At 39.7% G+C, this 12070-nt stretch overlaps 1 protein-coding gene across 3 annotated transcripts in view; it reads left to right on the top strand.

Annotated features, from left to right (window-relative positions):
- Positions 1 to 2835: 2835 nt before the first annotated feature.
- The window catches only part of LOC124774955 (polypeptide N-acetylgalactosaminyltransferase 5), a 206143-nt gene continuing 196908 nt past the window's right edge, over positions 2836 to 12070 (top strand). For 2 of the 3 annotated variants that reach the window (XM_047249671.1, XM_047249670.1), the window contains exons 1-2: positions 2840 to 2959; positions 4689 to 5353. In XM_047249671.1, the coding sequence (XP_047105627.1) occupies positions 4866 to 5353 (488 nt within the window). In that variant the 5' untranslated portion in view covers positions 2840 to 2959; positions 4689 to 4865. Of the gene's footprint in view, positions 2960 to 4688; positions 5354 to 12070 lie in introns of all 3 variants that reach the window. The other variant, XM_047249672.1, reaches the window with a different exon arrangement.

Below are 12070 nucleotides of genomic sequence, written 5' to 3'. Positions count from 1 at the left end.
AACTATTCTTGCATTGTCAAAACTTATTCTCAGATTAACTTCACTAACCTTGCCAGTATCATGGGTTTAGTTAACCCGCGTATATTCTCCGGTTACGTGTTATTACGTGTTCGTACGACGCGTTTTCTTCGCCGTTTCTAGAACAGAGTTTAGAGCAGCTGGTGACCGGGGACTGTACGACTGCTAGTGTAGCGATCTGGCAAAAATTTCATTCTCTTGAAAACACCAAGAAGACAATATGTAAACTTTGTTACATGCTATTCCTGTTAGTCGTTTATGTCCACTCTGATAATCTGAAACTATGGATTCCGCTAATAATTATAACAACGCTGATCATTCGCTCACCCAATCAACAACATAAACAAACAGCAACTGGCATTCACCCATTCGTGTTTATTCGGCCCAGTTCGTTGAGCCTCGCCCATTTTTGTCTGAGGGAAAGTTTATTTTTATTTTTAGATGCGATGGGGATTCCCCTGGCAGACACACGTACACTATGCACGCATTCAAAAATCAACTTATGATTCGTTCAGAAATCAACTTAGAATGTATTTAAAAAGGTTCAAAAACCAACAGGGAAAAAAACAATATAAATGAAAACCAGTTGTTTCAGCTATAACCGCCATCCCTAAATTGAAGCAATTCAGACTCGACTCAGCCGCACAACAAAGACGCGCAACATGGGTCCCAGAGCGGACAGAGCCTTTCATTTCCCTGAACTCAGCGTGGATTCGTCGCTTCACGAACTCACCAAGCATTTGTCGCAGCTTTGTTCGTTTTTACAAACAGAAAAGTGATAACTGCACGATACTCTATCAATGGACTGCGCCATTTTGTTTTTGACCCTCTAGTGGCGCGCTGCGGTACAATGGCGCGAGACCAGCATGCACACGTGTATCGGCAAACAAACAGAGAATTAACTCCATTATTTTCTTTTTCAAGATCATGATTAAACCTCTCGTAAAAATTGGTGAGCACAGAACTGAAAATCAGCTCGCTCACTATTAGAGAGACCACTAAATTTGCTGGCAAATCCTTTAGGCTGTGTATCACATATACGAGAGAACAGATCCATCATCTACCAAGAGTTTGTGCACTAGAACAACTATACATGTGCAGACCGTATCAATCTAGAAGAAGTTTCACAGGACAAATACACAGAACTACAAGCTTATCTCACTCCTATTAACAAATTAAGGAACGTATTATGTGATCGTGTTCAATGAGTTTACTGGAAACACGATAACTTCTCTGTGTGGATCTATATGATTTCCGCAACCACCGATCATGTGAAACTAACCTGCTGTGCTCGTCCATGTCATGCAGACGGCATGGTGGAGCTCAAGTTGTTGTCCCTTGACTTCCAGAACACCTTGGATACAGTTTTACACCGTCGCCTAAGATACTAACTAGGTACACATTACGGAATATCCTAACAGATAGACGATTAGATAGTAGACTTCTTCACAGACAGTGCTCAGTTCGTCGCCCACACCTCAGTAGTGTGACAGAGCCGCAGTATTTCCTGACGTATATAAATGACCTACCACACATCACTTCTGGTATTCGTCTTTTTATCTCGGACAACGGATGCAAAGTTGCCGTGCTGGTAATATAATTACTGTTAGAATAGACGTCTTTTCTACGTTTCCAATTTCGAAAGAACTGATTTCCTTATTTGTAACCCGTTTTTATCTGAAGTCATACGTTTGCGCGTACCGTCCATACTTGTCCCTGAAACAACGATTTGGGTCTTTTCAAAATTGTCCGCCATCGCCGAAACCGTGCAGAGTTTCAAATGAGGTAGCGAATCTTATCAATGTCAACTTTCGCTAGACATTTGCTCGTGGAAGCTATCTGTCGTATCTACCGAATGGGCTACGAGTAAACAGTCACTACTAAGTCAAAAATAGTTACAACAGGTTATAAGTTTTCTATGGAGACATTTGGTTTAAATATGCAGTATCTTCTACAGGACAAGCTCATTTAAAATACGATAGTCAGCTGCCTGTTTACACCACAAGCGCACGTAATGTTAGTAACATAATTTCATTGACATCTGTGTAAACTATCCAACCTGAAGCAAACGGTACAATGAATTTCAAGTTATCTTCTGACATGTACTCGAAATTTTAGTATCATTCCATTAATTGGTAATACTGATTCAATGAGTCAGTAGTATTCCATTTAGGTAGTAAATGAGACTTAAAACAAAGAGTAATCATAATACTGGTAAGATGTGTCTGTAATCCAGAGAAAAAATAAAATACACTTATCCGAAGCCGATACTTCCGACACAGTCTTTTGAGCTTCCTTCCGTTCTCGGGTACCAGTAACAGTATTAAAATATTTTATCCGAGAGCTCATGACGGAGGAATTTGTGGAAACCACCAGTTCATGCGATACATGAAGCTGTGAGAGAACTGTTCCACTCAGCGAAAGTAAGCTACTGCAAAAGCATAGTAATCATATACAAAGGTGTGTTTCTTGCGACGTCAAAATATCATTCGTGTTCACAGCATCTTTGTGTAGCAAAATTGTGCGACACGTCACTGAGCCATAAGAAACCGCACTACGGAAACACAAACTACTCTTCTACGACTCAATTTCACGAATGGGCAGGACTTTTATAATCTGAACATTGATTTTCCACGAGATTTAACTGTGTTTAGAAGCTTGTTAAGGACGAACCGCTGCGTGACCGGTCGGCGACTTCTCGTTAAGAGAGTACCTGGGGCGTGGGAGACGAACCGGGTTGAGTTCATTGTGCCTCAGGGCGCCTGACGTGGCTGCACCGCGCTGCCACCTGGCGCCAGTTTTCAGACCTATGGGTAGCTCGGCATATCTCTGCGACGTATCTTTGTGAGCGAAGTGTTTTGTGAGGTCATGGAAAGTGATGCGAAAAGGATGCGTGTGGCAGGAACGCTGTGCGGGCAATTTTTGAAAAATACTGTGTAAGGTACGGTTTAAATATTTCATTTTGTGTCACGTAAGATATTCTGACAACAAAGATTTTGCAGTAGCTTAAGTTTAGAAACCTCTTTCACGAGAATCCGCGTTGGTGAGTTTAAAGTGACAAGCAGAGTTGTCATGCGTGTGTTGTTTTAGTGAGCCGTGCCGGACGTAAACTGTTGGAATATTTGTATGTGCGAATATTATAGTATCACAGACGACCTTTTCCAAAGTTTAAAGACTTTTGCCTCCTGCGAGGTGTTTGGTTTGGTTAGAAAAGCTATATTCTTGTCCCTTAACGTGAAGATACGGAAGATAGGCGAGTGCACACGTAGAATTTTGCGGTACAATGTATTTGTTTGAAGATGACGTATCAAGCGTAAGTTTGACGTACATCTGGGTCGCTCAGTTGCTTTTACAACATTTAGTTTGACAGCAGTAATCCTCAAGCTCAACTGAAAAATTTGTTTGAATACGAGGAACCGAGTTGTACAAAGCTTGATTCTCTAAGTGTGCATTTTGATATGACTAATACACGTAACTGTGTTCTGTTTTAAACTGCTGCAGTGAGACGCGGACTTTGAGTGACGGTATTTTCTTATTTTTGTTCAAAAGTTTACTCTGCTTTAGTGAAATGCGCTGCTTACGTGCCGAAGAAAGCTCCGTAACCACTTACAGTTTATCGTCATCTGTCATTTATCAACTTCTTAAATTCAGTGGCATAAAATATCACAGCTTCTATGTCTCAAACAGCGCAGCTATCTCGCCTTGTTAGTTGACATTAAAAGAATACATTTCACCAAATACATGGACACCGAACATTTCTTGGCGCTAAATGTGAATTAGAATCTTCAGACATGTAAAATATCTCCATTTATTGTAGCATCATGTGAGAAAGCCGATTGCTGTTTGTAGTCCAGTCGAGGAAGCTTATCGGTATTTTTTATTCTGCGTACGACATTCATCATTACTAATGATACAATTTTTATCAGAGACATTAACGCAGTAGTACCGCGTAACATATTTGTGATTCCGAATTCTAATTACTTTAACAGTCTGTAGATAGCGTCCCGAATGAAGTGCGTGAAAGAAAAACCGTATCATTTTTTCAGCGATTGACCAAGAACGTTGCGAATGATTAGTACACGTCATTGTTTGGCACTGTTAATCGAGAAAGGAAAGCTTTATTGGTTGGAAACGCATGTATGAGAATGACAACACGAAATGATACAGGTTGACATTTTTGTAACTGTTGGTGCCGGCTTTGTAAGTGAAGAATTGTCAACAGCATGAGTAAAACGAGGAAAAAATGTTTTATTGAAGTTCGATCCCATTATCTAACCTTATACGTACGTTTTCAACGAATAGAACTGAACAGTTAGGCTAATATGGAAACGTATCTGAGAGATAAATAACTGCTAGTCTGGCAGACGCAGTGTTATCTAAGCAATCATTTAAACACAAAAACACACACAATAATTGTATGGTCTTTCCTTAGTCACACTTTACGTGGTTCTCTTTTTCTGAAAATCCTAAATTTTCATAGTGTGATACACCATGCTAATAATATTTATGGTTAACATTAATATATTAGTATGTTTTGATGATATGCATGCTTAAGGATGCATCCAGAATCGAAGTCTCTTTAATTGTAATGCCCAAAGAAGTATGTGTAAAAAAATTGTATAGTTATGAAGGATTGGGCCTATACTGAATTGCATCAACATTTGTTTCAGGTTTGAAATCAAGAATACGTGAATTTGAAGACATATGACCACATTTCGTTTTAGTCCGGACAAGACTTCGTAATTTAATTTTCCCCCCCTTCACACATCCCAGTTTCAGATGTTCCATAAGTTGCACATGCTATAATCAGTGAAGTAGCAAGTTGAGTGTTCACAGCCCTGTGCACAATGTTTCGGACTAAAGTGCGCTTCCACACTTGCAAAGTTATATTAGTGACCTCACTGGTGTGGCTGCTGGTGTTTGTGGGGATACTGACATACTACTCAGACTGCACAGTCGGTGGCAATGGTTGGGGATGTGCAGTGCCATCACACCCGCCTGCCGCTCCTGCGGCTCTTTCAGGCAGCAGTGTTGACTCGAGACAGGGGGCACATGGATTTGAGGCACTAGAACGAGGAGACCATGCAGTGCAGCACAAGGAGTCCCAGCAGACTGAAGGTTTTGGACGGTACCCACTGTCGAAACTGAAGCGGTGGTGGCCAGCGGCTTCTGTACCAGAAGTGCACGGTTCACCAGGTGAGAGGGGGAAACCAGTGGTAGTGCCATCAGATCAAGAAGCTGTCATGAAAGAGAAGTTCAAGCTGAACCAGTTCAACCTACTGGCCAGTGATATGATCTCGCTGAACCGATCCCTGACTGATGTCAGACTAGAGGGGTAAGTTGCACCTTATAACACTCAGTTTTCATCTGTAGGCTTAAGGCTTACACTCTGTGTGTGTGTGTGTGTGTGTGTGTGTGTGTGTGTGTGTGTGTGTGTTACTGTGAAACTAATTCCTTTCCTTTAGTTTATTTGTCAAATAATCTCTCTGTTGGTCGTTGTAACAACAATGCAGCCATGTTGTACTGTGGCTATATATTAAAAACTACATGAAGCAGAGCTATGTTTTCAAACAATTCCTGTCTGCTGCAAAACAAACTGGAAACAACTGTCAAAAACCTGAAAAACCACGAGTCATCTTTACGTGCATGTGGACAAAAAGTGAAAAAAAGTCTTTGGGGGTGCGACTTTGGCGGCACAGAATATTATCACTGCTTTGTTCACGTCAGCTTTCTCGCCAATCTCTGGAGAGAAGTTACAGGTTTTGAATCTAAAGTGGTTTCTGGGAGTCTGTTAATGGAACTGTAAGCTTGCTTTGTGTGTTTAGTATAATTCATGATTTCACCTCAAATGAAATACCATTGTGAGACCACTTTTGAAGTTAATATTAGTCAACTGTAAGGAATAAGATGCTTAGATAAGAGATTTTGTGTTGCATGTTGGTTAATTGTTTAGCCAGAACACTTTAAATTTGCATTATGAAGCCTTCAGCCAGACAATATATAGGCCAGTGGAAATGACATACAGTTTTGGGATGTATATAATTATCAGGAAAGTGGTTGCTAAGCTGAGATTCATTTGGAGTATTAATTTATGAAGTTAGTTACTCACAGAATATTTTTTTGAACCATTCAGGGAGACTGTTCACTTTGAGTTCCACAGGAAACTGGGTAGAGAAAAGATTTAAACAAGTGATGGTGATGTGGTCTTTAGCCAGCAACAACAAACTTCTGTATGTGTTGCTACAATATGTGTATTTTACATCCCAGAATTGATTGCTTCAAAACTGAAGGACCCACATTTCTTCCAGTACCCGCTGAATAATGGCCAGAATTTTTCAACTAGTTGTCCATGGATTACAGTATCCTTATTTGTTCTTGGCAAGCTACTCTACAGTTAGTGATGGAGGGTGCATAATGTACTAGCAAGATTCCCCCCCCCCCCCCCAATCTCCACCACTTACAGACTTATTATAATTGTTTTGCCCCCCCTCATGTGCATTTACATGTATGTCTGAGTTTCTCTAATATAATTTCACTGTCATGTGAGTTGTACAAGAGTTAGTCATTTCTTGGAATTTTAAGAGTAGCCTACATTTTTCCATAAGGTGTAAAACCTCTCTGGAGGACTTCCTGAAATGGTCGACTGTAGCAGTGACATTTTTACAGCGTTAAAGAAATCTGTAATTTGACTCTCCCATGTCGGAAGTAGTGAATAATATGATAGAGCTTCGACTGGCGACACTACAAAGAAGGTATCATATGCCAGCACTATAAAAATCATGACAAATATGACGTCACATTAAAAACTTCTGAAGTATCAGTGTTCCTGCAGGAATAGCAAGGTTTTAGGTAAGGACATATCTGTATTTAGATGCAGAAATGAGATGGGATGCAGTTTCCTTACATGCTTGGTCAGGACAGCAACATAAATGTGGTAGACACAGAGCATCAGTATTCCATATAATGTTTTAGATATTGCTAGTAAGCAATTTTGTTACCCGCTACTGGTGTAAAACATGTACATTTAATGAACAGTCTTTATTTTGCCTGGAAGTTGGACTGTTGCACTGAAGAAACCAGTGTAAGACATGGCCATCACTGTCCAAATGAAGAATATGTGCTGTGTTAGAGTCTGTGAAAGATCTCTGACAGTTGCAGGCTGCTCCAAACATTTGCTCCAATCAGTCAAGTAACACAGTTTTGAATGTGTCTTTCTGAGAATGCCTCAAATGTTGTAACACCTCTGTAGTTGACTGTTGTGTTTGCCTGTAGCCATTTGTGCTTCACAGTTGAAAGCTGGCAACGACAGTGACAGTTATCAAGGATCTTCTTTCACTGACCCTACTGTAGTTTCACAGACTAAAGAAAGCATTGTACAGTTCGTCTTCTGAGTGGTTTATTTTGTACAAAATTCACTCACTTTTTAGTACTAATATGTACTTATGCTTTGGATCTGCAGTTATTGTGTGGAGTATCTGGAGATTGTAAATAATGTGATACTGCACTGACAGTCTGATGACGACGTTAATGGCACAGAGATGAGAGCACCAAGAAGTGACCAATAGATGATGCCACTAATGACACAGAAACATTAGTGAACCAAAAAATTGCAAAGTAATGTGATTCACCTCAAAACATATTGAAAACTTGAAAAATATTAGATCTCAGTAGTAAAATATCATTTTGCCATGGACATAATTATAACTGCAGAAAATGTAATGTGTAAAAAAATGTATCTGTGGTGTGTGCCCTTTTGGACAAGTTCAAATGAGCATGCATGATTTTGATCCAGCGGCCATTATGAATTAACACAATGTCTGTAATTCCTTTGTGTCATACAAAAAAAATGGTTCTCACTTTTTTCAATCTAACCTAAGGGTTGCATTATGTTACAGATCAGTTGACATCTCTACCTTCATTTTTAAAAAATAGCTTTTCTATTGTAACATTTTTGTTGGCTTCGCCAACTCTCAATTAAGCTACCACCTTTCTGTTTAACAAAGACCTCAGGTTATACTACAGGTCAGTCTGTCACTCGAATAGTCACTAAAAACAAAAGTGCAAAACAGAATGGCAGTATTGTGATCTACAATACATTTGCCATCTCCGATAGACCTGTGTACCGGTAGAACTACCATTCAACACATTATAAGCTACCACCCACAATAATTAAATATCTTGGGGCTTATTATTAAAGAACACAAATGATATTTGTACAACTAAAATATTGCAGGTGCCAGTTACATAAGATATGATGTATTTAAAAGAATACACTGTTGATCTGCATTATTCACAAGATCTGAGTAACTTACTTTTTTATGAGAGAAGTTATGCAAGATAAGCAGTAATTGGGAAAGGCATAGGCGTAAAATTGTGGCCTGATATTAGAGAGCAGCTGCATTCACATCCTGATTCAATTACAAAGATTTAGGTATCTTGCAGCTTACATAATGTGCTTTAACATAATACTAGAACTGTTGTTTTAAAATACTTATATATGTTCATTTGATCAGGTATTGTGCCTTTCAGTAAACAATCTCAGTGACTCATCATTAAACTGCCAAAGTGACTAAAGAAGTATCATATTTTATTTGATTGATGGAGCACTTTCAGAGAAAAAACACTAAGCATCTAGAATGCTTGAATATCACTATGATGCAGAACACACAGTGCAGGCTATTAAAATCATTTTCTCTCTTACTGTTTGTGGATGATGCACGAGATCCATAGTTCTCAGTTGTTGGTAGCCTTCTGTGCAGCATGAATTTCATCCAGTTTTATGATTGTGGCTTCTAAGCAAGAAGTATGTTGGAAGGAATAACATTTCTCTTGACTCGTGTTAAGAGATGGCCTGTTGATATTTTGAGAGTAAGACTCTTCACAATGTATAATAATATCCAGCTTGTAAATCCTGTTGGAATTTGTTGAACGTTTATAGGATTTTTTCACACGTGCTAAAAATTCCAGGCAGTACTAAAAGCTTGGTTGGTTAATTGAATTTTAAGCTATCTTCTTGGAGACTGGATTTCACTTTCTTCCAATACATCTGTCTGGCATCTCCCTTTCCCATGGCTAGATTTATGTGGAATTACAACCTAAAGTCACACGATAATTATTTTGTGAATCCAGTGTGTACCCATAGAGTAGTTGCTCCAGGCTCTAGTTCTTTGATTTGTCTTGTAACAGATGTTTTGCTGCACGGTGAAGTATGTGGTGGCATAACAGTTTAGGAGAAACTGTCAATTTTTTATTTATACACAAATGTCAGTTGATTGAAAAATGTGTTGAGGGTTAAACTCTGTCTGTGACATTGTAGGGCAAGTTAGGTAAAATGAACTGTGGTAGCTAAAATTATAGTCACAAATTTGATGTCAGTCGGTTGCATTATTTTATCTTGCTCAAAAGAGTATCAGCGAGCACTGAACTTCTGACTGGAAGGATCCGAACATCTTTATGGCTGCTAGTTGGGGTCTACTGTGAATTCTGTTTGCTTTTTAGCTGAAAGCCGAGATGTTTCCAAAAAGGCTGGCAACTTTGTTGTTCAAAAGTTGGTTGCTACTCTTGACTGAATGGTTGCTCAATGGATGAGAGATTAAATAGGCTTTTGCAGTCAGTTGATATGTAACTTTCAAATAGGCTAGTGTGTTTGATTTCATATCATTCCTGGTCTTGATGGAAAGTAGATTTACCAGAAATGTGTGTCTACTCTAATTAAAAATGGAGATGATAACAATGACAGAGTGCTTTAACTGCCTGATAGATAATCTTAATGTGCCCTCCACCCAGTAAAGTAGCTTTTACTCAAATGAGAATAACTTTTACTATCAGCTCTGTGTGAAGCTAATTTGGCCATTATAGCTTTTAGGAATGTGGGTCTAGCAGGTAGTAACAATCACATTTCTGTCCTGATATACCAGTGGCTCAGCCACTTCAGCTGTCAAAGAATAGCACCAAGCGACATGGCTAATTAAGTAAATTTTAAGGAGACAGAGCAGGCACATGTGTTCTGAAAACAATGGTAAGAGATATTTGTATGGGATAATCATGCCCTTGTTAATTAATAATCTATAACAGGGTCACCTGTTATAAGGTTCCAAAAATATGTAATTTTGTGATAACAACTGAGGACATCTCATGTATGTGGACAATGTTTGTTAACACGAAAAATGCTGAATTTCACTGTTGTTCAGAGTACACTTTGAACTATAGGGGTTTCCCTATAAACTCCCAGGAAAATCAATTCAAAAGTCAGAGGAAGGCGACAGAGCACCACCTCCGATACAGTTGTGCGTAGCAAAACACTGTGATGGTCGACCCAGCCTTTGAGATGCTGATAACTGTACTTGTTTTAGCATGTCTCCAGGAAACTTTTTTGCCTACTAGCTTTTGTTGACATCAAAGCTGTAATGCAATTCCGTGAAGATACGCTGCAGTTGAAGCAAATGTAGTTACTCATTCACATTGCTGTATGTTATGGATGCTTTATGGAAACCATTGGGTGATCAGTAGAGTCCTGTACTGAATAGAATGCAACTAAGCAACTTACCAGTGCTGGCCAGTGGTGAAATATATCTTATATTTAAAAATTTTCAGTTGTGAGCTGTTCCATTGTTCAGTATAGGGGCCCTGTGGTTAATTCGTACGAGAAAAACGAAAGTATGGTTGTCTTGGTCTAACCAAATAATGGGTGAACAACATTATTATGAAAAGGACAGACTGCTAGATTTTGCATCGCACACGGACACAAAGAAAAGACTGCTATAAATTTAAGTTTTCGGCGAAAAGGCGTTTTTTCCGAAGTAGAATGTACATACACATGATCACTGTTTCTGACCAGCGTGGCCGGACTGCAATTGCTCCTGATGGGATGGCGCATCCACGCCAGATTGCTGCTCCCATGAAGCGCAGTTGCAGTCCAGACACACCAGCGAAAGACAGTGGTCGTGTGTGTGTGTGTGTGTGTGTGTGTGTGTGTGTTTTTTTTTCTACTACGGAAGGTCTTTTCACTGAAAGCTTAAAGGTATAGCAGATTTGTCGTTGTGCTTGTCTGCGACTCTATTGCTTCCTCTGTATGCAGAGTAGCAATCAATCCTTTTCGTATTATTGTTGTTATTCCCTCCAGGACTGTACATGGAATAGTAGGTGTATTGCTCATATCATTACTGACATTTGCAATGACTCAGGTTTGTAAGCGTGTAGCTTACCAATGACGAAGGCCATCAGTCCCACTTGGCGATGCACTAGAATAGCATATGAAATTTCGGCAAGAGATGCGCTTAAGTTTTTCTTGTTTAATTTCCCTAAAATAATGCCGAAAATTTTGTTTATAGACTGGCAGCTGAGGTTCATGGGACTTTGTACAAAATGCCCGCACGAGGTCTGTCACAAAAGAAACGTGGGTGCCACACCAAATTTTGTGGACATACCAGCTTTGATCATTTAGTGGTGGTTGCCTTCAAAGTAGGACTTCTTTGAACGCAAACGCGCCTGCACTTGTTCCTTCCACTGCCCAAAACATTTGAAGGCATGTAAAAGCTTAGAGATAAGTGCAGCCATCTGTTGCTGGGTACGGGAAATATCATTCGTTTTGCGATGCTGCGCAGACTCCGCCAGTTTTGACTTAGGGAGAGCGAGTTTACGTCTGCTGTAAAGTGCTTGTCTCCTGCCTCTGACTTAATTTCGATGAAACTTACCACAACGTGAAGACGTGCTTGAAGGTCGGACACTCGCGCAATAATGCACCTCGCGGTGCATTGTTGAAGCGAACTGTGGAGCTTTTTTTGTACCAAGGAAGTAGTTTCGGACTGCAGCAACCCGTCACAGAGTCCGTTCAACTTGTGGACGGATTAAGATCATTGAGGGAACACTGATGCTTGTGACTTCAGTAGATGACTCCTTTTAAAAACACGCTATCAATAAGTCTTTCGATCACTAAAAATTACCTTCAACAAGTCTCAAAAGTTAATCGTGGAGTTCACAAGGACTAAATACAACGTCTTGCCAGTTGTTAGAAATTTTCAAGAATGACCAGCGAACCAGGTTCTGGTTCAGG

This window comes from Schistocerca piceifrons, chromosome 2 (assembly GCF_021461385.2).
Source record: "Schistocerca piceifrons isolate TAMUIC-IGC-003096 chromosome 2, iqSchPice1.1, whole genome shotgun sequence".
In the NCBI taxonomy this organism is placed as follows: Eukaryota; Metazoa; Arthropoda; class Insecta; order Orthoptera; family Acrididae; genus Schistocerca; species Schistocerca piceifrons.
Note: the sequence above shows the minus strand (reverse complement) of the source record. Positions and strands in the feature narration are given on the sequence as shown.